Source organism: Henckelia pumila, chromosome 2 (genome assembly GCF_033568475.1).
Source record: "Henckelia pumila isolate YLH828 chromosome 2, ASM3356847v2, whole genome shotgun sequence".
NCBI classification, from domain to species: domain Eukaryota; kingdom Viridiplantae; phylum Streptophyta; class Magnoliopsida; order Lamiales; family Gesneriaceae; genus Henckelia; species Henckelia pumila.
In genome coordinates this window covers 4,673,757-4,700,806 of record NC_133121.1, presented here as the reverse complement: position 1 = coordinate 4,700,806, position 27,050 = coordinate 4,673,757, and the positions used below count along the sequence as shown (strand labels likewise).

General features: G+C 36.5%; 3 protein-coding genes across 4 annotated transcripts; 1 reads left to right on the top strand and 2 right to left on the bottom strand.

Annotated features, from left to right (window-relative positions):
- Nucleotides 1–14,948: 14,948 nt before the first annotated feature.
- LOC140880640 (pentatricopeptide repeat-containing protein At1g03100, mitochondrial) lies at nt 14,949–18,334 on the top strand. Of its 2 annotated transcripts, XM_073285259.1 has the most exons (2): nt 14,949–17,540; nt 18,196–18,334. In XM_073285259.1, the coding sequence occupies exons 1-2, from the start codon at nt 15,231–15,233 to the stop codon at nt 18,220–18,222; spliced, it is 2,337 nt and encodes a 778-aa protein (XP_073141360.1). In that variant the 5' UTR covers nt 14,949–15,230; the 3' UTR covers nt 18,223–18,334. The 2 variants fall into 2 exon arrangements, with proteins under 2 accessions (XP_073141360.1, XP_073141361.1); XM_073285260.1 differs by lacking the exon at nt 18,196–18,334 and having other exon boundaries at nt 14,949–17,922.
- LOC140880642 (UDP-glucuronate:xylan alpha-glucuronosyltransferase 1-like) lies at nt 18,196–21,218 on the bottom strand. The gene is made up of 4 exons (XM_073285262.1): nt 20,972–21,218; nt 20,390–20,569; nt 19,341–19,951; nt 18,196–19,209 (listed from the first exon to the last, which is right to left on the bottom strand). Exons 1-4 carry the CDS (start codon nt 20,989–20,991, stop codon nt 18,203–18,205), a joined length of 1,818 nt encoding a protein of 605 aa, XP_073141363.1. The 5' UTR covers nt 20,992–21,218; the 3' UTR covers nt 18,196–18,202.
- Nucleotides 21,219–22,894: 1,676 nt separating this feature from the next.
- On the bottom strand, nt 22,895–26,533 carry LOC140880641 (uncharacterized). The gene is made up of 8 exons (XM_073285261.1): nt 25,989–26,533; nt 24,762–25,705; nt 24,585–24,675; nt 24,321–24,478; nt 24,178–24,229; nt 24,010–24,086; nt 23,837–23,930; nt 22,895–23,747 (listed from the first exon to the last, which is right to left on the bottom strand). The coding sequence occupies exons 2-8, from the start codon at nt 25,653–25,655 to the stop codon at nt 23,206–23,208; spliced, it is 1,908 nt and encodes a 635-aa protein (XP_073141362.1). The 5' UTR covers nt 25,656–25,705; nt 25,989–26,533; the 3' UTR covers nt 22,895–23,205.
- Between the last annotated feature and the right edge of the window lie 517 nt (nt 26,534–27,050).

Genomic DNA, 27,050 nt, shown 5'->3' with positions numbered 1-27,050 from the left:
ATTAATTTTAAAAATTATAATTTTTACTAAAATAAAATACTTAAATGTTATTGGGCTTAAATAAAAATATTTAGGCCCAATAACTAATTAATTCATAAAAATTCCTAGACTGACCCAATAAAATCACTGACTAGCCCAAAAATTCCGATGGGCCCACGGACCCATAAAATTATTGGGTTAACTTAAAAATAATTTAAAAAGCCCAAATAAAATTATTTGGAGGCCCAAATAATTTTCTAACTAATTAAATGGCCCAAAAATCCAATTAAAACATTAAACATTTTAAAATTAAAATACTCGAGCCCGGCCCACCTAGCCCGGACCCGGACCTGCCTGACCCGACCCGACCCGACCCTACTGACCCGACCCACTACCCTGACCCGACCCGGAACCACCCAGAACCCCCCTTACCCGACGCCCCCTCTCCTTGCCCTCGGCTGCGCGAGCAGCAGCCCTTTAGGGGCTGCTGCCGCCTCGCTCCGGCAGCCCCTGGCCGGAGCGCCGCCGACAGGACCTTCCCAGGGTCCTGCCGGTTCGAACCCAACCTTGGCTCGGCTGGGTCATGGCCTAGCATGACCAGCCGAGCCCTCCTTCCACTAAACCCTAAACTGTGAGCCACCCTTGACCAACATGTTTCCAGCCTTGTACCCGGTGAACCTAGCCTCTAACCAACCAACCAGACCATCTCCCAAGACCCTTACGCACCCATGACGGCACGGACCAGCAGCCATGCCCCCCTCCATGAGAGAAAACGTGATAAATGTGCATCTAAACCATCGAATACATATACCGCAAGGGAGAAATCATTATTTTCTAACATAAATCAGAAACATGAACGTAAAAATCTTTCAAAATCTGTCCATGAATGCATACATAGCTTATATGGTGTTCAAACGAAGGAAAAAGACATGCCTTTGATAATTTTTAAAGAAGACTATCGCGTGTACGACACCCGGACGACGAACCAACGGACAACTCTAAATTTTTCCTTGAAGAACACGGCTATGGAGTGAATTTTCTGCTGTTGGATCGTGAGAATGGTGGTGAGGGAGAGGATGGAGGCGGCTTAGACGTGAGTTTAGAGTTTAGGGTTTGGCTTAGGATAATTTTTGTATAATAAATATTAACTAATTAATATAGATAATATACCATAGAGAAATATAATTTAAAACTCTCTAATAATAATAATAATCTGATAAGATATCTCCAAATCTCGAAATTATTAAATAGGCAAATTTTAAAAATTAATAAAAGTCAATAAAGAGACTAATTTTTTGCTAAAAATAAACCCTTAAATAAATATATAATTAAATACTAAAATTTTCTTGATTAAATACCTTAAAATATTATTTTAAGGCTCATAAAACTCATAAAATATTTTTGGCTAAATATTTTGGCATCTCGTCCGTCCACGGTCCCGTCTACGCGATCAAAACCAATTAATTTCCATAAATCACAAAAATCACTAATTTTGGGTTAAATGCTAAAATAACTTAAATCATGCATATAAATCACATAATAACACATAAATTCATTTAACCCTTATTTTAAAATTAATTTCTCCTAATTATGCATGCGAATTTACGTATTAAAATTTCCGGGTGTTACAATTCTCCCCCCCTTAAATTGAATTTCGTCCTCGAAATCCGACGGATCAAATTCTAATAACGAAGTTCTTCAAAAATCCAATTCGCCAAACTCATTATCACATATCTAGTTCCCAAGTTTTTGGTATCCCAAAAGTAATGCTTCTGCTGCGCACTCTGATAAACAAAATATTTTTAACTTCGCCAAAGTTCCCTTAAAAGAATAGGTTAGGGCATACCGGAGATTAAAGAGGTGTTTGGGTCTGCCCCGGCTGCTTGCATGACAAACACCCTCCCGGTGGTGTTCTTCTTCCTTGGACAATTTATGGACATGTGCCCCGGCTCCTTGCAATGGAAACACACATTCGACCCACTCAGGCACAGACCCGAATGTGGTTTCTGACACTTCGGGCAAAGTGGTACTCATCCTGCCTTAGGGGCCCCGCCCCTCTGTTGCTGCTGCTGCTGACCCTGCTGATTCTGCTGGTTAAGGTCCTTAGATGGCCCTGTGTACTGTTTCTTCGTGGGTGGCTGCGAAGATGGTTGATAAGATTCCAGCTGGAGCTGTCTCTTACGCTGCTGTTCCTTCTGGATCTCTCTCCGACCCTCCTCGAAACGCAAGGCTCTACTCACTGCAGACTCGTATGTAAAAACGTCTGCCATACGCACATCATGCCTGATCTCAGCCTTCAGTCCCTCCACAAACTGTCGCAGCTTCTCCTGCGGACTGTCAGCAATCATGGGCACAAAGCGACAGCCCCTCTCAAACTGGCTCACATACTCCACAACAGACCTGTCCCCCTGAAGGAGACTCATGAACTCACGGATCATGCGGCTGCGCACATCCTCAGTAAAGTACTTGGCGTAGAAGATATGCCTAAACTCCGTCCACGTCAGTGTGGGCAAGTGAACTCCCCTAACTGCACCCTCCCACCAAAGGGCTGCATCCCCTCTCATCATGTACGTCGCACAGTTCACCCTGTCGGTGTCTGTGATCCCCATGTAATCAAAGATGGACTCAAGAGAGCGAATCCATCCCTCAGCCACCAAAGGATCGGTGGTCCCAGCAAACTCCTTAGGTCCCTTCTTCTGGAACCTCTCAGCCACGTCCTCCTCATGGGATAGTCTGGGACGTGCAGCCTGCTGCTCCAACAGAGCAGTAATCCCTGCCATCATCGTAGCACTGGCCTGTTCCAGTGCTGTCATAGGGTTCTGCGGAGGTGGCGGTGGAGGTGGAGGTCTTCCGCGTCTATTCATCTGTCTGGGAGGCATTCTGTACCACCACATATTTCTTTACGTAAATCGCAATGCATAACTAAGGGTTTCAAAAGTCTTACTGAACATGAAATACTTAAAATTAATACATATGCTCCTTCTAAATCTTATTAAAACATTTAAAACTTACAGACCAGTAGCAGGATTTCTGAGCTTCACGTGGCAGATGGACACCCTCCGAGGACCGTGCTCTGATACCAAATGAAACACCCTAGTACTATTAAATGCGGAAGAACTTTTTTTTTTTTTTTATACTATACTATATACATATACGCCCATACATATATGTATAAACTTTAAAAATAATATTACAAATAATAACTCGCTTAATAAAATAATAAACATTTATTTGATAAAATCTTGAGTCATGCAATAGATAAAATAATGTCTATAATGAAAATTTATAACTTATGTCTACTAAAATCATGAAAAATCAATAAGTAATCATAACCACTGAAAACATAAAAATATCCTGAATAAATAACTCATGCATAAATAAAACTCTAGCGAGACGGTCACGGGGCCACTGCCATGCTCGCTCATACGTCCTCGCCACCGATAGGAGCTACATCATACTCACCTGCACCATATAAGCGTAGTGAGCCTAGAGGCTCAACATGTCTAATCCTTTATAACAAGGTTAAAAATAATGTATCACGTAAATACTACTACGTATACATGTACATGAGCATGCGTGGAAACATTTTTCATAACATAAATGCTTAATCATAAATCTTATACATAACATAACTTTCTTCATCATACATAACATAATTGAGCATGTCATAAACATAAAAACTGTGTATGGTCATATCCATGAATGTGACTAATAACTGTGCCGACTGATCAGTCTAAAGAACCATCGTACGTGGCGGTGGATAAATCCACCTCTATGCTGGTAGTAAACTACCTCTGTGCCAGTGGTAAAACCCACTTCTATGCCGGTAGTAGAACTACCTCTGTGTCAGTGGTAAAACCCACTTCTATGCTGTCACATCACTTCAATTTCCATAAAAATATTTTTCATGCTCAAATCTTAATCATAAACACATCATAAAATATTTCATGTATGCATGCACTTAAAATATGTCCGTAATATATATTTAATTAATTTTAATAATAAATATACTTTTACTTAAAATAGACTTCATGCATAAAAATAATTAAATATATATTTCGGACTTAGTTTATTTTCATGGATTGGTCCAGACTGCTGGTCTCTCTACTAACCCCTTAACTGACTTAAAGCCTGTTAACTAACTTAAAGCCCATAATTAAATAATTAATTTTAAAAATTATAATTTTTACTAAAATAAAATACTTAAATGTTATTGGGCTTAAATAAAAATATTTAGGCCCAATAACTAATTAATTCATAAAAATTCCTAGACTGGCCCAATAAAATCACTGACTAGCCCAAAAATTCCGATGGGCCCACGGACCCATAAAATTATTGGGTTAACTTAAAAATAATTTAAAAAGCCCAAATAAAATTATTTGGAGGCCCAAATAATTTTCTAACTAATTAAATGGCCCACAAATCCAATTAAAACATTAAACATTTTAAAATTAAAATACTCGAGCCCGGCCCACCTAGCCCGGACCCGGACATGCCTGACCCGACCCTAGACCCTACTGAACCGACCCACTACCCTGACCCGACCCGGAACCACCCAGAACCCCCCTACCCGACACCCCCCCTCTCCTTGCCCTCGGCTGCGCGAGCAGCAGCCTTCCGGGGCAGTTGCCGCCGTGCTCCGGCCGTCCACTGGCCGGAGCACCACCACCTACCTCTAGCCCTCTTCAAGACGTTTCCAACCATGTAAGAACCAGCCCAAACCATCAAGTATAGAGGGAGAACGAAGCTCCGCAAAACTGCCTACCCGCAGCTCGCGCGCAGACAGGAGCAGCTGTGGCGTTTTGCTTCGTTCTCGAGATTCCGACACCTAAAATCGCGAAACCAATTGCAAAACTCAGCCAACATCTAGTAGGTTCCAACCCAACAAACCTCACCCAAAATAGTAGTTCTAGGGCGTTTCAATTGGTATCAGAGCACGGTCCTCGGAGGGTGTCCATCTGCCACGTGAAGCTCAGAAATCCTGCTACTGGTCTGTAAGTTTTAAATGTTTTAATAAGATTTAGAAGGAGCATATGTATTAATTTTAAGTATTTCATGTTCAGTAAGACTTTTGAAACCCTTAGTTATGCATTGCGATTTACGTAAAGAAATATGTGGTGGTACAGAATGCCTCCCAGACAGATTCCGTCGAATTTCGAGGACGAAATTCAATTTAAGGGGGGGGGGGAGAATTGTAACACCCGGAAATTTTAATACGTAAATTCGAATGCATAATTAGGAGAAATTAATTTTTAAAATAAGGGTTAAATGAATTTATGTGTTATTATGTGATTTATATGCATGATTTAAGTTATTTTAGCATTTAACCCAAAATTAGTGATTTTTGTGATTTATGGAAATTAATTGGTTTTGATCGCGTAGACGGGACCGTGGACGGACGAGATACCAAAATATTTAGCCAAAAATATTTTATGAGTTTTATGAGCCTTAAAATAATATTTTAAGGTATTTTGTCAAGAAAATTTTAGTATTTAGTTATATATTTATTTAAGGGGCTATTTTTAGCCAAAATTAGTCTCTTTATTGACTTTTATTAATTTTTAAAATTTGCCTATTTAATAATTTCGAGATTAGGAGATATTTTATCAAATTTTTATTATTATTAGAGAGTTTTAAATTATATTTTTCTATGGTATATTATCTATATTATTTAGTTAATATTTATTATACAACAAAAATTATCCTAAACCAAACCCTACACTCTAAACTCACGTCAAAACGCCTCCATCCTCTCCCTCACCTTCTCCTTCATCGGCTTCAACAGAAACAACAGCCCCATAGCCGAAAGCTTTGAGTTCTTTGAGTTATTTTGGAGGTTCGTCGTCCCGGAGTCCCGTAAACGCATCGTTCGTTGTCAAATAATTACGAAAGGCATGTTTAATTCTTTTCTCAACACCATATAAGCTATTATTTTGGTTTTTACAGCAGAAAGTTTGTGGTATATATGTTTGTTGTTCAGAAGTATATGCAGATGGTATTTTCCTTTCCTTTTTCTCACGTTTTGCTTGATCTTTCATGAGTATGATCACGTTTTTTATGCATGGTAAAGGTCCAGGCGGCTAATCCACATCTGAGGGCATGTCTTAGGGTCCTTGTGGTCGTGTGGTCCTGTTGGTTTTGTCCATGGTTGGTCTGAAACGAAGCACTTCTCCTCTAGTGCACCAGATCGCACAGATTTGTGTTCTGAGGGAGAAGGCTTCGTTCTCCCTCCTCAGGCCACTATTTTGGGTGAGGTTTGTTGGGTTGGAACCTACTAGATGTTGGCTGAGTTTTGCAATTGGTTTCGCGATTTTAGGTGGTCGGAATCTCGAGAACGAAGCAAAACGCCACAGCTGCTCCTGTCTGCGCGCGAGCTGCGGGTAGGCAGTTTTGCGGAGCTTCGTTCTCCCTCTATACTTGATGGTTTGGGCTGGTTCTTACATGGTTGGAAACGTCTTGAAGAGGGCTAGAGGTAGGTGGTGGTGCTCCGGCCAGTGGACGGCCGGAGCACGGCGGCAACTGCCCCGGAAGGCTGCTGCTCGCGCAGCCGAGGGCAAGGAGAGGGGGGGTGTCGGGTAGGGGGTTCTGGGTGGTTCCGGGTCGGGTCAGGGTAGTGGGTCGGTTCAGTAGGGTCTAGGGTCGGGTCAGGCATGTCCGGGTCCGGGCTAGGTGGGCCGGGCTCGAGTATTTTAATTTTAAAATGTTTAATGTTTTAATTGGATTTTTGGCCATTTAATTAGAAATAAAATTATTTGGGCTTCCAATTAATTTTATTTGGGCTTTTTAAATTATTTTTAAGTTAACCCAATAATTTTATGGGCCCGTGGGCCCATTGGAATTTTTGGGCTAGTCAGTGATTTTATTGGGTCAGTCTAGGAATTTTTATGAATTAATTAGTTATTGGGCCTAAATATTTTTATTTAAGCCCAATAACATTTAAGTATTTTATTTTAGTAAAAATTATAATTTTTAAAATTAATTATTTAATTATGGGCTTTAAGTTAGTTAACAGGCTTTAAGTCAGTTAAGGGGTTAGTAGAGAGACCAGCAGTCTGGACCAATCCATGAAAATAAACTAAGTTCGGAATATATATTTAATTATTTTTATGCATGAAGTCTATTTTAAGTAAAAGTATATTTATTATTAAAATTAATTAAATATATATTACGGACATATTTTAAGTGCATGCATACATGAAATATTTTATGATGTGTTTATGATTAAGATTTGAGCATGAAAAATATTTTTATGGAAATTGAAGTGATGTGACAGCATAGAAGTGGGTTTTACCACTGACACAGAGGTAGTTCTACTACCGGCATAGAAGTGGGTTTTACCACTGGCACAGAGGTAGTTTACTACCAGCATAGAGGTGGATTTATCCACCGCCACGTACGATGGTTCTTTAGACTGATCAGTCGGCACAGTTATTAGTCACATTCATGGATATGACCATACACAGTTTTTATGTTTATGACATGCTCAATTATGTTATGTATGATGAAGAAAGTTATGTTATGTATAAGATTTATGATTAAGCATTTATGTTATGAAAAATGTTTCCACGCATGCTCATGTACATGTATATGTATTAGTATTTACGTGATACATTATTTTTAACCTTGTTATAAAGGATTAGACATGTTGAGCCTCTAGGCTCACTACGCTTATATGGTGCAGGTGAGTATGATGTAGCTCCTACCGGTGGCGAGGACGTATGAGCGAGCATGGCAGTGGCCCCGTGACCGTCTCGCTAGAGTTTTATTTATGCATGAGTTATTTATTTAGGATATTTTTATGTTTTCAGTGGTTATGATTAATTATTGATTTTTCATGATTTTAGTAGACATAAGTTATAAATTTTTATTATAGACATTATTTTATCTATTGCATGACTCAAGATTTTATCAAATAAATGTTTATTATTTTATTAAGCGAGTTATTATTTGTAATATTATTTTTAAAGTTTATACATATATGTATGGGCGTATATGTATATAGTATAGCATAAAAAAAAAAGAAAAAAGTTTTTCCGCATTTAGTAGTTCTAGGGCGTTTCAATTGGTATCAGAGCACGGTCCTCGGAGGGTGTCCATCTGCCACGTGAAGCTCAGAAATCCTGCTACTGGTCTGTAAGTTTTAAATGTTTTAATAAGATTTAGAAGGAGCATATGTATTAATTTTAAGTATTTCATGTTCAGTAAGACTTTTGAAACCCTTAGTTATGCATTGCGATTTACGTAAAGAAATATGTGGTGGTACAGAATGCCTCCCAGACAGATTCCGTCGAATTTCGAGGACGAAATTCAATTTAAGGGGGGGAGAATTGTAACACCAGGAAATTTTAATACGTAAATTCGAATGCATAATTAGGAGAAATTAATTTTTAAAATAAGGGTTAAATGAATTTATGTGTTATTATGTGATTTATATGCATGATTTAAGTTATTTTAGCATTTAACCCAAAATTAGTGATTTTTGTGATTTATGAAAATTAATTGGTTTTGATCGCGTAGACGGGACCGTGGACGGACGAGATACCAAAATATTTAGCCAAAAATATTTTATGAGTTTTATGAGCCTTAAAATAATATTTTAAGGTATTTTGTCAAGAAAATTTTAGTATTTAGTTATATATTTATTTAAGGGGCTATTTTTAGCCAAAATTAGTCTCTTTATTGACTTTTATTAATTTTTAAAATTTGCCTATTTAATAATTTCGAGATTAGGAGATATTTTATCAAATTTTTATTATTATTAGAGAGTTTTAAATTATATTTTTCTATGGTATATTATCTATATTATTTAGTTAATATTTATTATACAAAAAAAATTATCCTAAACCAAACCCTACACTCTAAACTCACGTCTAAGCCGCCTCCATCCTCTCCCTCACCTTCTCCTTCATCGGCTTCAACAGAAACAACAGCCCCATAGCCGAAAGCTTTGAGTTCTTTGAGTTATTTTGGAGGTTCGTCGTCCTGGAGTCCCGTAAACGCATCGTTCGTTGTCAAATAATTACGAAAGGCATGTTTAATTCTTTTCTCAACACCATATAAGCTATTATTTTGGTTTTTACAGCAGAAAGTTTGTGGTATATATGTTTGTTGTTCAGAAGTATATGCAGATGGTATTTTCCTTTCCTTTTTCTCACGTTTTGCTTGATCTTTCATGAGTATGATCACGTTTTTTATGCATGGTAAAGGTCCAGGCGGCTAATCCACATCTGAGGGCATGTCTTAGGGTCCTTGTGGTCGTGTGGTCCTGTTGGTTTTGTCCATGGTTGGTCTGAAACGAAGCACTTCTCCTCTAGTGCACCAGATCGCACAGATTTGTGTTCTGAGGGAGAAGACTTCGTTATCCCTCCTCAGGCCACTATTTTGGGTGAGGTTTGTTGGGTTGGAACCTACTAGATGTTGGCTGAGTTTTCCAATTGGTTTCGCGATTTTAGGTGGTCGGAATCTCGAGAACGAAGCAAAACGCCACAGCTGCTCCTGTCTGCGCGCGAGCTGCGGGTAGGCAGTTTTGCGGAGCTTCGTTCTCCCTCTATACTTGATGGTTTGGGCTGGTTCTTACATGGTTGGAAACGTCTTGAAGAGGGCTAGAGGTAGGTGGTGGTGCTCCGGCCAGTGGACGGCCGGAGCACGGCGGCAACTGCCCCGGAAGGCTGCTGCTCGCGCAGCCGAGGGCAAGGAGAGGGGGGGTGTCGGGTAGGGGGGTTCTGGGTGGTTCCGGGTCGGGTCAGGGTAGTGGGTCGGTTCAGTAGGGTCTAGGGTCGGGTCAGGCATGTCCGGGTCCGGGCTAGGTGGGCCGGGCTCGAGTATTTTAATTTTAAAATGTTTAATGTTTTAATTGGATTTTTGGGCCATTTAATTAGAAATAAAATTATTTGGGCTTCCAATTAATTTTATTTAGGATTTTTAAATTATTTTTAAGTTAACCCAATAATTTTATGGGCCCGTGGGCCCATTGGAATTTTTGGGCTAGTCAGTGATTTTATTGGGTCAGTCTAGGAATTTTTATGAATTAATTAGTTATTGGGCCTAAATATTTTTATTTAAGCCCAATAACATTTAAGTATTTTATTTTAGTAAAAATTATAATTTTTAAAATTAATTATTTAATTATGGGCTTTAAGTTAGTTAACAGGCTTTAAGTCAGTTAAGGGGTTAGTAGAGAGACCAGCAGTCTGGACCAATCCATGAAAATAAACTAAGTTCGGAATATATATTTAATTATTTTTATGCATGAAGTCTATTTTAAGTAAAAGTATATTTATTATTAAAATTAATTAAATATATATTACGGACATATTTTAAGTGCATGCATACATGAAATATTTTATGATGTGTTTATGATTAAGATTTGAGCATGAAAAATATTTTTATGGAAATTGAAGTGATGTGACAGCATAGAAGTGGGTTTTACCACTGACACAGAGGTAGTTCTACTACCGGCATAGAAGTGGGTTTTACCACTGGCACAGAGGTAGTTTACTACCAGCATAGAGGTGGATTTATCCACCGCTACGTACGATGGTTCTTTAGACTGATCAGTCGGCACAGTTATTAGTCACATTCATGGATATGACCATACACAGTTTTTATGTTTATGACATGCTCAATTATGTTATGTATGATGAAGAAAGTTATGTTATGTATAAGATTTATGATTAAGCATTTATGTTATGAAAAATGTTTCCACGCATGCTCATGTACATGTATATGTATTAGTATTTACGTGATGCATTATTTTTAACCTTGTTATAAAGTATTAGACATATTGAGCCTCTAGGCTCACTACGCTTATATGGTGCAGGTGAGTATGATGTAGCTCCTACCGGTGGCGAGGACGTATGAGCGAGCATGGCAGTGGCCCCGTGACCGTCTCGCTAGAGTTTTATTTATGCATGAGTTATTTATTTAGGATATTTTTATGTTTTCAGTGGTTATGATTACTTATTGATTTTTCATGATTTTAGTAGACATAAGTTATAAATTTTTATTATAGACATTATTTTATCTATTGCATGACTCAAGATTTTATCAAATAAATGTTTATTATTTTATTAAGCGAGTTATTATTTGTAATATTATTTTTAAAGTTTATACATATATGTATGGGCGTATATGTATATAGTATAGCATAAAAAAAAAGAAAAAAGTTTTTCCGCATTTAGTAGTTTTAGGGCGTTTCACATTACTATCAAAGCTATTGGACACCAATGGTATTGGACTTATGAGTATTCGGACTATAACAGTTCCGATGAACAGTCACTCACTTTTGATAGTTATACGATTCCAGAAGATGATCCAGAATTAGGTCGTCAACGGGTTTGACCCGGAACCGTGACCGGACTGGACCAGTCCGGTCACGGTTTTTTTATGAAACCCGTCTGGGATGAATCGAACATAACCTTCTGGCCATTGACTGCATTACTCGTCTGGGAGGGGCGGGCTATAAGAGCGCCTCACGACCTCCGGTAAGAAAGAAAATACTTTTTCGAGATAGCAAATGATATAATAATCAGTTGATGTTGAGTTGGGGCACTTTAACCATTCAGCCATGGATATTTAAAACCTACACATATTGGATTTGAACCCAAGACCAATTGGTATTGACACATAACTCTTGTCACTAGGCCAATAGATCATTTGACATTAGAATCTGATTGAAAATAATTAAATGTAATAAATTTTGTATACAAGATGTTTAAATTGAAATGTAAGAGATAGATATATTTTTTAATATAAAATTTTGAAATTTGAAATATAATATATTTTTTATTGAATAAATGTAATAAATTTTTTATTGAAATATATATAATTTTTAATATAAGAAATGTAATATATTTTTTATTTAATAAATATAATATATTTTTTTATTGAGATAAATATAGTTTTTAATATAAAATGTTGAAAGTTGAAATGTCATATATTTTTTATTGAATAAATATAATATTAAAAGATGTTAAAAGTTTAAATATATATATTTTTATTTAATAAATTTATATATAGTTTTTATTGAGATAATAAAATATTTGATAGAGTTTTTAAAGCTTAATTGTTAAAGTTTTTTTTTTAAAAAAATATTATTTTTTTAAAAAAAACAAGAGTTGACCCGGACCCGAAATCGGCGGTTAACCGAACTCGGACCGGAACCGCCGGTTCACCAACCCGAACCGAAACCGGCCAAGGGCGGGCCGATTAACTGTTGGTAAAATACCAACCCGTACCCGGCGGTTCCGACCCGGAACCGGATCAAAACCGGCCCGTGGCCAGGTCTAGCCATTGTGGAATGCCCTTACTCGTTATAACATAAAAAGCAAGGTTAGTTATACTTCTTTGGGTGATTATGTGATACACGCTTCTTTTGGTGTAGGATTCACACATTTTGTGATCCTACGGGTCCGACACACCAAATGAATGTTGGATGTTACATTAGATTCATCACATTTGTTTGAAGGGAGAAAATATCCTCGAATTCAATTCACTAAAAAAATATATAAAAATTTTGTCCTGTTTTTAAATGAATCCCATCAATGCCAATTGAAAAAATTACAAACCTCATAATTGAAGTTATCATAGATGCCAACATAAGCTAATGAGAATAGTTGTAGGACTAGTTTGATGTTCCCTTTAAGGGTATTATATTTGGTAACGATTCATTGGCTTTAATCAAGTTTGCAAGTACCTTGATTCGAGTTGTTTTGCATGAGTTTGAGTCGGTCTAGAGCTTTAATATCCTAATTCATCATTGAATACTCAAGCTCAATAAAGTTTTTTTTAAAAAAATTTACAAGCTCTTAAAAATATCAACGAACTATTTTCTTTTTATCATATTCATAAGTTACATAGATGATACCATAACTTTGACTTCGAAAAACACTTGATTCAGCCCATGTTTCGAACAAATAGAAGAAAATGAGTGTTTGTGTTGGTAGAATAGTAGAACGTTTGATCGGTAGTCACATAATCAATAGATATCAAGAAGATGTTCGTATTAGTTTTTCGTTTAATTGGGTCATATGTCACACGATCCAATCTATGTAAAAAGGTTGGTCGCCAACAAGAAAATGTCATTTTGCTTTGTTCGAGTCAGACATTCAACAAACACAAGTCACTCTAACATACAAGTCAAACATTTTCAATGCAATTGAGTCATCGACTTTCACCTTTTGTTCAAAGACACACGAGAGACATTCTATCATCCGATTAATCTTATATCCGTGAGATAAGTCAATCATGTTCATATTATGATAAAATCAATATATTTGATATATATAGTAATACTTTTTCATGGTTTACTCAGATAAAAAATTATTCTCACCAAATTGATTTGTGAGAAGTGACAACCAGGATTTTTTCTCAGGAGAAGCTAAATTTTACGTGCATAAAATTTATAACAAAAGATTTGCCAAATTATCAACTATACATATTATGAAATTTTTTAGTCTCTAAATTTATATATCATTTATTTTTTTCATATATTTTTAAATGTATCAAATATCAATATCATAATAATGATATAAAAACTAATTTTTATTAGGTTAGTTTTCTAAACTTAATAGAGAATATTAGCTTATATTACAATATATATATATATATAAAGAATTAAGCACATGAGATCTAATGCCGGTGGATTATTTTTATATTATTTTTTAATTAATTACATTGAAGAGTTAACTTTTTTATATTATTTAAAAAATATGGGTTATCTTTTTATAATTTAATACACATTATTTTCACTTTTTATTATGAATCTAAGATTAAATTAGTTCAATAAGGCACCGTTCTGTTCACGATATTACTAATATATGTACAACTCATCTCATCTCATCCTACGTTCTTCTCATCATATTATTTATCTATATATTAACTATTTATTTTACATCAATCAAATCATTAGTTATTTATCTCACATCAATCAAATCATTGAATTCAAATTACTATATTATCCCTTATAAATAATATAATTTTTATTTTATTTATTGTTAAAAAGACAAAATAGTCATTTAACATTTTTATATAAAATTTAATCAATCAAATCAAATAAACCATAATCTATCAATCAAATCCAATACAATTTTAACTATCGTTTCTTATTTATTTTTTATTACATTATACTAATTATTTATATATTACTTATATCATACCTCAAACCAAACGGTGTCTATAATGAATTTAATATTGTAATATCAAATATGAGGAGATGAATCTTTATATTGAAAATTAATTAGACTGAATTTTACATAAAATCATGTCCAATTTAAACACCGAATAATTCGCTGCCAGAGAGAGCGGACGCTGCCAATGTGCAGTGTCCGTTGTCAGTGACAGCGAACGCTGCAATCCCGAAAGTAACTACTTCACTATCTAGTTGTGATATGATAATTAAATATTGTTAATTTTATTTCTAGTAAAACTTACTAATATAAATTGAATTTATATTTATTATACAGTTTACTATCCATCCAATATAATTGTCAGACATTGAAATTTCTAAAACTCCATTTGAAATTGTAGTGAGCCCATATCAAACAATAGATAAGCGAAAAAGAAAAAAGAAAAAAAAAAGACTATCTATATATTTATCATATTGGACCCTAATATATATATATATATATATTATATATATATATATATATATATACCTAATCTAGCTTTAAGATTAGGTCTGTCTCTGTTTGTAAAATCATCTCATAGAAATTTTTTTTATATATTTTTATGTCAAAAATATTATTTTAACCTTTAAAACCAATACCCAAGATACCCATATCCAAGTTATTGTACTTTTGTTTTAAATATGACAACATATATGACAAAAAAAATCTAATTTTCCCAAATATGAAATATGAATGTGACTGTAAAAATAAATAAATAAATAAAAAGAATGCCGTATGCCAGTTTTGAAAAAGTATTGATCTTCAAGTTTCCAACCTTGTTTTGGTTATCCTTATAATTTTTAAGCATTTCGAGACATCAAATACTCTGTTATATAATCAATGCGGCGATTCTTTGATAAATTTTGATATCAAATTTATTCCAGTCACGTAGTTTACTTCATCTTCCAGCCCAATTCGGTGCTCAATTTGGCCTACTTTCCTGGTCAACTTTAATTCATAATCAGTCAGTTGTTTAGGCAGACGACTAAGTATGAAAATTCTTTCCAAAATTCAATCTTTGAGATTTTCTTGCATTTGATGCAGTTATGATGTTTGACGAAATGTCCGCGTGAGTAGATTGAGGAAATGGCACTTCTCAGAGAAGTAAGCCATAGAACAACGAATTATTCCTCGAAGTTTTTGCCAAGTTTTATTGGAAGAATTTCTATCTGGGGTAAGGAGGTAGGAAGTGGCCACAAGTATTTTACTTATTCATACAGGAGGCCGAGCTACTCAAAGATTTATCATGGCTTGATGCATCTATCGTGCCATTTTTCAACTGTTGCTGGAACCGTTTTAGTCCGGGCTCGTGACTTGGGTAAACTTCATGAGGAGTTGGAGAATGCAATTGATGAGCGCAGACTTAATGATGCATGGGATTTGCATGAGAAGCACATGCGAGTTGAAGGGTTTGCCAGGAAATCTACTGTGACCAAGTTAATTTCAAGTTTGACTGAGACTTCAGACCTTCAATGGATTGAGAGAGCTTATGGTTTGGTGGATAAAGCTTTTGGAGAGAACAAGCACACATTATTTGACAGGGAGATTTTGATTTTTCTCTCTTTGGGTCTTGCTAAATGTGGATTATCAGTTCCTTCATCCATCCTTTTGAGAAAGCTGATTGAAATGGAACATTTCCCACCTGTGGCAGCTTGGTCTGCGATAATTGCTTATATGTCAGAAAATTCGTCTGGGGCTTACCTTGCAGCTGAGTTGACTCTTGAAATAAGTTACTTGTTTCAGGACAGTAGGATTGATCCTCGAAAAAAGGCAAACGAACCATTGATTGCCATGAAACCAAATGTAACTGCATTCACCATTGCTTTGGCGGGGTCACTTCTGTTTGGAACTACTCGAAAAGCAGAACAACTCCTTGAAATGATGCCTCGGATAAATATGAAACCTGATGCAACACTGTTAATCGTCATGGCACATGTTTATGAAAGAAATGGTCGAAGAGAGGATCTCAAAAAGATTAAGAGACATATTGAAGAAGCTCATAATGTAACTGATATTCAGATTCGGCAATTCTACAACTTCCTGCTTTCTTGTCACTTGAAATTTGGGGATCTGGATTCTGCATCAGGCATGGTACTGGAGATGCTTCACAAGGCAAAGAAAGCTCAAAATTCTCTGGGTGTGGCTAATTTAATATTTGGAACTCGTGAAAATGGTAGTATGCCATCTCATCCAGATGATTTTGAAAAGGATTTGTACCAAAACTCCGATCAAGCTGAAAAACCTGTATTGCTTGGACATCATTTCTTATCTTATGAAGATTTTATAAGGGACAGAAAGTTTTTGAGACTTGAAGCTAAGGCAAAAGACTTACTCAATATGTTGATTGCAAAGTTACAGAAGCATGTTGAATTAATTACTAGTGAAAAAGGTATTCTCAGACCTACCGAGCAAACTTACGTGAAGTTAGTTAAAGCTTTCTTGCAAGCTGGTAAACTAAAGGATTTGGCAGATTTTTTAATTAAGGCAGAAAGAGAAGATGCACCAGTGTCTGCTGATAATTCAGCTTTGGTTAATGTTATCAACTCATGCATTGCCCTTGGATGGCTAGATCAGGCGCATGACCTTCTTGATGAATTGCGATTGGCTGGCATTAGAACTAGTTCCTCGGTGTATGGATCCCTTCTAACAGCATACTTTAAAGAAAATCGAATGGGTGAAGTAGCATCATTAATAAGAGATGCTCGTAAGGCTGGTGTGCAGCTAGATGCCAGTTCTTATGAGGCAATGATTCAGTCCCAGGTTCTTGAAAAGAATACTGAAAAGGCACTTCATCTATTCAAGGAAATGAAAGAGTCTAAAATACCCAGAGGTGGTCATCGAACATTTGATGAGTTGGTCAAAAGTTCTACGGAGGCCAGAGAAACTGGTTTAATGGGAAAGCTATTACAGGAAATAAAGGAAGGGCAAGTGGTGGAATCTGGAGTTCACGAATGGAATAATGTCATTCACTTTTTCTGCAAGAAACGGCTAATGCAAGACGCCGAGAAGGCTCTGAAGAAGATGATAAGCTTAGGACATGCCCCCAATGCACAGACATTCCATTCTCTAGTAACCGGGTATTCTGCTATAGGTGGGAAATATATTGAGGTAACCGAATTATGGGGTGAGATGAAAGCTTTTGCTTTTTCCAGTGGAATGAGATTTGATCAGGAACTCTTGGATGCTGTACTTTACACATTTGTGAGAGGTGGATTCTTTGTTCGAGCAAATGAAGTAGTGGAAATGATGGAGAAAGGAAATATATTTGTAGACAAATACAAATATCGCACTCTTTTCTTGAAGTACCATAAAACACTCTATAAAGGCAAAGCACCACAATTCCAGACTGAATCTCAGTTGAAGAAGAGAGAAGCAGCATTGTCATTTAAGAAATGGGTGGGTTTATGTTGAAGAGACCGAATGTCACTTTTGGCCACTTTATTCTGTTACCCACTATCCATCTCAGCACTAGCAAACATCTCTTTGTCTCACTCATTTCATATAAGAGCAAAAGACTACGGTTGCTCACCCTCCTACTTTAAAGAGTACCAACTTGACTTTGTGTAAAAACATGCTCAGAAGTTTAGGAACAACTAATAGATTAAAGGCTCCTGTAATGCAGTTAGATATCGGTGAAATTATTTACAGTCGTGGACATATACAATCTAGATTGCTCAAGGAATTTGGTCTTTCAGCTGTGCAATGTTGATTGTCCAGGAATTTAATCTCGAGCTTGCGGTTTAATTTCTCAACTTGCTTAATGAATGTTTTTGTGTATTTGATATACTGAAGAAGTAAATACTCAAGTATTCTATTCTGCTAATCTGTTTGTGCTGAAAAATGCTCTTAGTGTGAAGTACTATTTTTAATAACATGTTTGGTTTCTCCTCGTTAGTTAACGTATGCTGCAACCATGTTTATCAGTTATCAACTTTTCTATTGTTTTGAAGGTTAAGATGCGTTAAGAAGCACAAAGTACTAAGATCAGATGCTAAACTGCTCCAATTAGTCACTTATGTGTCGATAAAATGATCTAATCATAAATTTGCAGAGCCCATTTACATTGCTGGCAGCGTAGGAACTTGGAATTCACTATCAGTCAAATTTGTCTCCCCCCAATGCCGCAACATTCCCTCCCAATGGCAGTGATCATCAATGCATCTCTTAATTCGAGTATCTTGTATTTTGATCTTCCAATGACCATCAGAATAATTTCCTTTCTCTGCCTGCCGTCTATCCCATTCTATCTGTGCCTTCTGTCTTGACCTCAACAGACAATAATCTTGCAGGTTTTCACGCATGGTGTCATGCACTTTCCACCACCTTTGATGGGCAACATCACTGGCAAATTCTTGTAATAAGTCAACATTCCAGTTGCAATCATAGTCCCTGTAGCACAACCATGGCTTATTTCCCAAGTAGTGAAGACCATAAAGAATAGGTGGTTCTGCCTCAAAGAGGTGAGTTTTTTTCTGCTTTGCTTCTTCATCGTCATGAGCCCAAAAATGTTTGAGGAAGTTCACGTGCCTGGGTATGCGGTGCCACCATGTAAATATTTCGTTCAAGTAACCCTGGTCTCCACCATTATAGGATTCTATTTCGTTTATGTGATCCATTAAAAGTCGGAATGTGGTATTTGATGGTTCTATCACCATTACTCCGGAGTTGAAGAGGGTTCCAGCATTTCCTGTCGCTGAAATTTCTGGCATTCGGAACAAGAAATCAATGTTTTTGAGAATAAGCAAATCAGCATCGATAAAAATTATCTTATCATAATCTGTTAGTTGCCATAATCTGAACTTGCTGTAGTTCCACTCATTGTATGCATCCTTTTCTGCTTTAGGATTTCTTATTCTTTGTATAGTTCGAATTTTCCAGCCTGCCAATGCAAGACCACTTCTGTGGTGATCACTGATTGTATCATCAACAAGAATTACAAGATCTTTGCCAGATCCTGCCATTCTAATGCTCTGAGCTGCAACTATGGCCCCGCAAACATAGATATGGTCTGAATGCAAGATCGTGGCATATGCCTCTCGCTTCCTTTTGCCTGAGTAATCTTGTTCTGTTTTCACGAGGTTGCGTTAGCAGCTTGTCAAGCAGTTATGAACCACATAAACTTCAATTTTATTTAGAATATACATCATTCTATACTTCTTGCTTACTGAGAAATAAGAAAGCTTGGTTTGAGTTTACCTGTGGCTCCAGGAGGTATTGCAAGTTCACATGATCCTATTGGAAGCCGAAGCTTTTCTCTCAGTGCATTCAGCTTTGGTGTGTATAACCATGAATTTCTTTCATGTGCAACAAGATCTTTGGATATAAACAGATTTGGCACTGGAAATCTGGTCGACAATAAAAGCAAATGCACCGGGTAGTCGCTCTTGCTAGAGGCAGCTAAAGCAGCAGCAGAGATCTGTATGTGCAGTCGGGCAACATCTCTAGACCATTTTGCATCATTTCTACCAGGAAGTTTAACCGCAATGAGGTCAAGTCGTTGTCTTGGAACTACAAGTTTTGGTAGAGAAGGGCAATTGGGAACATCCAATTCTTGTTCTTCATCAATCCATTCAGGGTACAAAGATTCCCACGTAACGTTTTTCTCAGCAGGTTGCAGGTGCAGAACCGTGTGATTGGCAGTGGTAATAAACTGTCTCCATCGAAGAATTTCGTTTTCGTTAAAATTAAGAAGACCAACTCCTTGCATTCTGCTATCTTCAGGTAATTGCTCCAACACTTTCAAAATATCATCCCAGTTGATATCTAACTCTGATATGTAGCGAGGATCTGGCCCACCCCATATCCACCTGTTCACAAAGACTGGCTTGCATTATACCTTACATATAGAGAAGCTGACTATTGTTTCTTATAATACTATGGTAGTGTTTGGGATTGCTTCTAGGATGTTTGTGAAGGAAAAGCTCCAAAGCGCTCCTAGAAGCAATCCCAAACACTACCATATATATCAGACTGCAAACTATAACTAATATAAGAATCCATAATCACAGCTGGGTGGAACCAGGATTTTATTGTAGCGGAAACAAAACATGTTTCCATGCGAGTTTCCTAATTGAAATAGAAAATTGTGCTGCAGTTATCTATCTATATAAATCGCTGATAGAAAACTTTTGGCCTTGCGGGCTTCCGTGCAAGGGCCGACTCACATTATGCCTCAGGCTTAGATATACATCTTGGGGGCTTTCAGTAAGTATGAGCGAGTGGAAATAAAAGAAAGCAAGACTTACTGGGAAAGTGTGTGAGATAAAGTTTTGTGATGACAAACTGTTGGAGAAGAAAGAAGGGTGAGAATAGTGGCAATTAGAAGGATAAGTAGCACCACTTTTAGTTCCAGAAACTTAGGTTTACTGGTCTTTCCTGCAGTAGATAATTTCAGCCTCTGCAACTTCTTTTTGTATGGGTCATCCCTGCTAACAAGAAACAGAAGTATAAGTGTCAGATTTTGATTAATTGCATTCTCACATCAGAGGTCTTGATGACTAATCTAGTCCATTTACAGCACGAGACTGAAGCCCTTCACAAATCTAGTCCAACCTCCGATTCTTCGACATCATTTTGCTAGGTGATGTATTGTGTGGTAGAACAATGGTCGGTCAACAAGGGCTATTATCAATTCTTGAATGAAATTATCCTTAAGATTATTGTATAGTTTTCGTGGAGAGATGTTAATCTTGTCCCATAAACATAATCATCTAGAGTCTAGACTCGTGAAAATCGTTGAGACTTTCCTCAGTGAAGATCAAATTACATGATAAATATGAAGCTTAAGTAGTAATACAACAATAAATCAAACAAATAAATGTTCTTACATTCGTTTTCTGGTGTCCATAAACTTTAGAAACAATGGACCAATAATTTCTACTCTGTTAGTCAAGAACGAGAGAACAAAATAGAATATAATTTCCTCAGATACAAGTCCAAATGTACTCTGCTTGAACTAACAGAAAAATTCCCAGAACAGGGGCGATATCAAAACATCATGGATGATCAACTTTGTAGCATTTTTCTTCAATATTTTTCAGTACCTAGAGATGAAAAATGGATATCACAAGATTGTTTGTCAAATATCAACTTATAAGCCCAGAATTGTTTAGAAGAAAACGTGCAATAAACGGTTTTGGTAAGTATTAAAATATTGGATATTAATGCATGTCTTACTATGGGATTACTGCCACACGATGATATTTGTACCTTGTCATTTGATATATTACCATAAGATGCAGGAAGAGCGATCACATTTTTGAATAAAAGAAACAACCATTTAAACCAATTTAATTCAGAAGTTTGGTTCGGTTTGTTCAGTTATTCGGCTTTATATTTGAAACTATTGGTTGAGTGACCATTACTTTTTAAAAAATGGATTAATGAAAGTGAAATGAGTGTGTACATTTAAGAATTGGTAAATGTTTTTTTATATCGGTCTGTTATAACATCAAATGTTTCTATGATATTTTGAGTATAATTATTCATTTTCATGACTAATTCTTTTAGACAAATTGTATTATTCAATAAATATGGCATTATTTTTTTAAAGAAAAATGAATTATTTCATGTTTTATATACAAATTTCGATTAATCGATTTTAAACGGTTTGGTTTGTTTGGCTTTAAATAATAAGTTTTAATCTACTTGGTTCGGTTAAAAAAAAAATCAGTTTTTACTTTTTAATAATTCGGATCGGCTGATCACTGAACTGATCATTCACACGTCCCTAACATGCAAGAAATTTTTACTTGCCTCTGCTGGAGATTGTGTACAAAGTAGACAAGGAATTATGTCGTCTTAATTTGACATGGACATTAGCATCTATTAGTAAATATCTATTATCTCATCTTTATATGTCAAACATGATATTATTTATTCATGATTTATAATGATTTTTTTCTTCTTTATGTTGTCTTTCTTCTCCGAGTTGAAAACATAATTCTTCACTTAAACGCTCGTTTTAGACAATATTATACTCCCTCCGTCTCAATTGTATTGTCCACGTTTCCTTTTTATTTATCCCAAATATATAGTCATATAACACATTTAGTAATATTTTTTTACACTTCTTTACTAATATACCTCTATTAACTACACCTTGAAAATTGTGCAATCATTTTTTAATACATTGAATAGGTTTAAAATAGGAATTTTATATATAATTTGCTTTTTCAATACATTTTTTTTAATATGTGAAAATTAAAAGAAAACAATATATATGGGATGGAGGTAGAAGTATTTTTAGGGTCTTTTCAAGAGAGATGTTGGGAAATTAAACAAGGAATTAGTAGGTAGGACGAAAACATTAGGTTTACTGGATCATGATGTACGTATGGCCATAAATGAAAATGAATAATTTGTTGATGGATATGGTCATTGCTACATTAACTCCGGATATGAAAACATAATTTCCAATTATGCTTGGTCATTAGTGGCAAACTTTTATCTCTTTCTTTTTTGAGAGATCATTATAATTTATATCGAATTATCCTTATTTATTCTTACATGTAAGATCTATTATTTGTTTCCTGTGGATCCCATGTATGAGAATAGATTTGAAACATCGGACACATCCGAGGTTAATGTCTTAAAGGTAGCATGTCATGATCTTATTAATTTGATTCTGATGTGTTATTGCGCAAAAACAAAGTAAAGAAGGCTGGAAAAATGTCCGCTGATGCTATGTTTCTCTATGGTTAAACAAGTACTTGTACTACAAACCAAGAACTAAATATTTATCTGCTTGTTAACTTTAACATTGGAACTGTCATTTCTGCAAATGATGTAATTTACATTCGAAAGAATTTACGATCTGTTGAACCAATGAATTGAACCACATAAAATAGTTTGTTGCTGACCTTACTAAGCCTAACATATTACTTTGGCCTTGTATGAAAGCCAAGATTCTTGAAACTCGGTGAAATAGAAACCAAACTCGGGCATCATCTCTTCCAACAAGTTTCCACCATGGAAACAGATGCGTGCTTTTGAAGCTTAATGCAACCATTTCTGCTGTTTTTCAACTCCGTTGAACGAACAATGTACATAAATTGACATTCTAATTTTGAACAGGCAATCCATAATTATGAAACGTTCTGATTGTTCCGTCCCAACCAGCAGTCACGAACACGAGGCCCCATGTTGCTGATACAATTCTGGAGTTAATACTGTGCTGCTGTTTTTGATGAAAATGATCGCCACATTCTTTACAGGGATGACAATCATTTTCTGAAGATGGTGAATCCCATAAAGGAAGTTTTTCTTCGGGCCATGTTACAGAACCCCTAGATGAACTGTCCATTGAAAACCAGTTCGCTAGGGAGAAGCGTTCGAAATCCCAGGACCTTGATGAGGCTTCTAAACAGTTGTTCGACGGAAACATATTGCAGTTCACATCTAAATCTGTCCAGGGTATTGCTACTGACACACCCTCAATGAACAAATGCTCGCAAGAACGTATAGATTTGGTGTGTTTGTTTTTTTGGATGCATGGATCATCGTAGTTCCACAGGTAAACACGAGAATCGTCCCCAACTGATACAATGTGCCTTCCGTTTGAAGTAAACGAAGCCGACATTTGACAACCTGATTTTGCCAGACCTGTTTGGTTGAAAACAGGTTCAGAAAGGTAAGCTTACAAATCTTGACTGGTATTGTTTTCAAGAACTAGAATCAATTCATTTGTGCACCTCTGTATTTGCGGACAACCTCCAGCCCATCAAGTACTCGGATTTTTGAATCCTCAGACGTTATCATCACCCTTTGCGTGTTGTCCTTGAGAAACTGGAAGAGAAAAAAATCTGTTTAAGACTTCATCCACGTTTGACAACTACAGTTTCAGCAGTTTGGGAATATGATATACCTGAATGCCAGTAATTTTGTTGCCGGATGACTTTTTTCCCCGAAAGTTAATCGTTGCTTTTAACAGCAGTTCGCCTTCTGTATAATGAAAAAATTGGGTTTAAAATCTTCTCGTTTGAGCATATACTGACATCATACAAAGTTCTATTAACAGGGAAGAAATGTGCACCTGATCTTTCAAAGAAACGACAGGTGCCGGAAACAGAACCCACGACAAAACCCTGCGAATATTTGAAATGGGAAAGATGTTAAGAAACTTCGTAGTTGGTAGAATCAATTTCAACTCAATAAAAATATCGTTGTGAATCATACTTTTCCATTTGGCTGGTAGCATACTGCTGTCACTAAATCTCGAATGTTCGCCCAGTCCTCTACTCTCTTCTTGTGGACTCCCCAAATTCGAACTTTACCATCAATGGAGCCACTGATGAAGCAACTCTCGTCCACAGGATTGAATTGCACACACGTTACTGAACCCGCCAGAAAACCGAGGTAAGTTTAGTTTCTTTTTTATTTAGTCAACAACACAACATTTACAAATGCCAAAGAATCAATGGTAAGTTTTTTTATGCTAACCATAGTTGCAGTGATGGAAAACTCCAAGACATTCGTCCGATCCTACTTTCCACAAACGCACGGTTTTGTCTGTTGATGCTGATAGAAGATGCTACAGCAAAAAAAAACTACTTCAGAATTCAGACATATAAGGTTAAATGGGAAAGCTACTGCTCAAGTTGAGGTAACTTGACTAACATTAGAAGGGGACCATGCAAGATCCAAAATTTCGCCCGAATGCCCCTTCAACTTCTGCAATGGCTCTTCCTCGATATGGAAAATCTTTTCAGGGATGACATGAGTGTGGCACACTGTTTTTCTTTGATGACAGGACCTATCCATCGATCCTTGGCGGCCAAAATCGCAGTTCACAGTCTTGCAAGAGGAATCCACCGCGCTCACACGCCATATGCAGATGACCCCATCTTCACCACCACTAGCAAGAAATTTGCCGTCGGAGCTAAACTTCATAGTCCAAATAAGGCCATTGTGAGCATTGATCTGTTGTCCGGTATAGACCGCGGAACATTCCACACACTTCTTCCTATTCTGTTCTGTCCTAACTCGAGCCATCTTCCCCATGCTGGAAGTCGGAATATGGGATCTCTGCCTTCTCATCTTCTCCACCAAGTGTTTCCACCATCGTATCAAGTTCTTGTTTTTCTTGTCCGCGTCGAGGCTTTCGCCTACCGAGACACGACCAGTTTCAAGACTTCCATCGATCTCTGGCTCCCGATTGATGCATATGTCATCCAACCAATCCTGATCCGAATAATCACCCGAACTACGTGCTTCGCTGTTAGATTGCCGTCTTTCACATAGAAAAGTTTCATCCATACTGGCACTAGATGATGCACTAGATTCCGCAGCCCTTTCCATTTCCACTCTTTCAAACCCACCATAAGTTGAATCCTCAAAGAATTTGCTCAAAAAATTTTCCCTTCTTTCCTTGACACTAAGTGGCTTGTTCACCCAAACACCATACTCCATATGGCTACAAACAGAATCTTCTTGCACAGTGAAAAACTCGTCGGATGCCAATCGATCCTTGGTATCAAAGAAAACCTCTTCTCCTTCAACAACACTCGGCATTTCTTGAATCAGAATCCCACATCAAAACAGTATATATCTAATACCAGTACCTGTTTCAGATAAAAATTCACACAATCAAGCTTTTTACACGAACCGAAACACCAGAAAGTTAACAAACTTTTGCACTCCTCCAAAAGAAATCTAATCATGCTGATATACTAACACCACACACCACAAAAGTATTAAACAAAGACACCAACAGACAAATCAAGCCAATTTACGATCCCAGAACACAAGAAAATCACAAAAATAATCCAAGTAACTCCAATTGTAAATCCAGTAACCCAAAGCCCTCAAGTAGTTGAAACTTGAAATCATCATAATATAATGTACCTTCTTCAAGAGCAAGCCCGAAGCAAAGGTACAAAATCCGATCTTTGGTTCAAATAAGAATCATAAACAATCAACCAAATCTCGATCTTCTTTCATTAATGGGTCACGAGATCTGCGAATCACAGAAGATGGGATATCGGGAATATCGGCGGTGCACGAGCGGCGCAGCCCAGAATAGCAACAGGCGATTACAGATGCCTATACAGTGCGTATGTATGTGCATACAGGTGGATATAGATACAGACACCGTATGTATGTATAGGCTCGTGTCTTCTGCAAATTTGCTGCTCTTTTTTTTGCAAAAGCTCACTCCCTTTTTGTACCCTCAGAAGGCAACACCATCCAAAGTCAATTTCCACACAAAGTCCAAGACTCCTCCCCCACTTGAGCAACCAACAAGCTGTTAAAAATATAAGCACTGCAAGAAAATTTAAATTTTTTTTTTAAAAAAAGAACCAATCTTTCACAATCCGAACATAAATCAAGATTTGCAAGAGATTATTTATCTAAAATAGAAGCGGCCCAATAATCGTTTTTTAGGAAAACAAAAGGGGGTTTGACTTTTGGCCGAGAATAGAGGGCAGTAAATATAGCATGCAAGAGCATAATTGGGCAAAGATTACCTTTTTAAGGCTACGATGATCAATGAGATTCTATATTTTTCTGCGTAATTATTGGTGGTTTAAAGATTATCCTATAATTATTTAGTAATAATGGGAAATATTTACGATAATAATAGAGTATATTAGAGTAGGCATGGGCGTGGAGAGATTCAACACAGGCTGTGAAGTGGTTGTGTCTGTATTCATCCCAACAACCATATTCGTAATAGAGAGAGAAACGAGATTATTTTGATATGTATATTTTGTAATAATTTTTACATTTAAATCTGAATTTTCATGGTAAAATAGTAAAGGAATTAATTTTCTTGTTATAATTACGAAGAATAATCGGGATCGTGAATCTTTTTATATTAGAGATGGTGATCATCTCAAATCCAACTTTGAATTGGGATAATAATTGTTTTAGTATGCGAATTTCGTATTGGTTATTATATTTTTT

Excerpts from the sequence above, each read along its gene's own strand:
- LOC140880640 (XM_073285259.1), top strand. The coding sequence starts at position 15,231 with ATGGCACTTCTCAGAGAAGTAAGCCATAGAACAACGAATTATTCCTCG. Across the intron at positions 17,541-18,195 it reads CATTGTCATTTAAGAAATGG|AGCCCATTTACATTGCTGGC; the intron begins GTGGGTTTATGT and ends ATAAATTTGCAG.
- LOC140880642 (XM_073285262.1), bottom strand. The coding sequence starts at position 20,991 with ATGGACACCAGAAAACGAAT. Across the intron at positions 20,570-20,971 it reads ATGGACACCAGAAAACGAAT|GGATGACCCATACAAAAAGA; the intron begins GTAAGAACATTT and ends TCTTGTTAGCAG. Across the intron at positions 19,952-20,389 it reads TTATCTCACACACTTTCCCA|GTGGATATGGGGTGGGCCAG; the intron begins GTAAGTCTTGCT and ends CTTTGTGAACAG.
- LOC140880641 (XM_073285261.1), bottom strand. The coding sequence starts at position 25,655 with ATGCCGAGTGTTGTTGAAGGAGAAGAGGTTTTCTTTGATACCAAGGAT. Across the intron at positions 24,479-24,584 it reads TTTCCATCACTGCAACTATG|TAACGTGTGTGCAATTCAAT; the intron begins GTTAGCATAAAA and ends TGGCGGGTTCAG. Across the intron at positions 24,230-24,320 it reads GCTACCAGCCAAATGGAAAA|GGTTTTGTCGTGGGTTCTGT; the intron begins GTATGATTCACA and ends AAATATTCGCAG.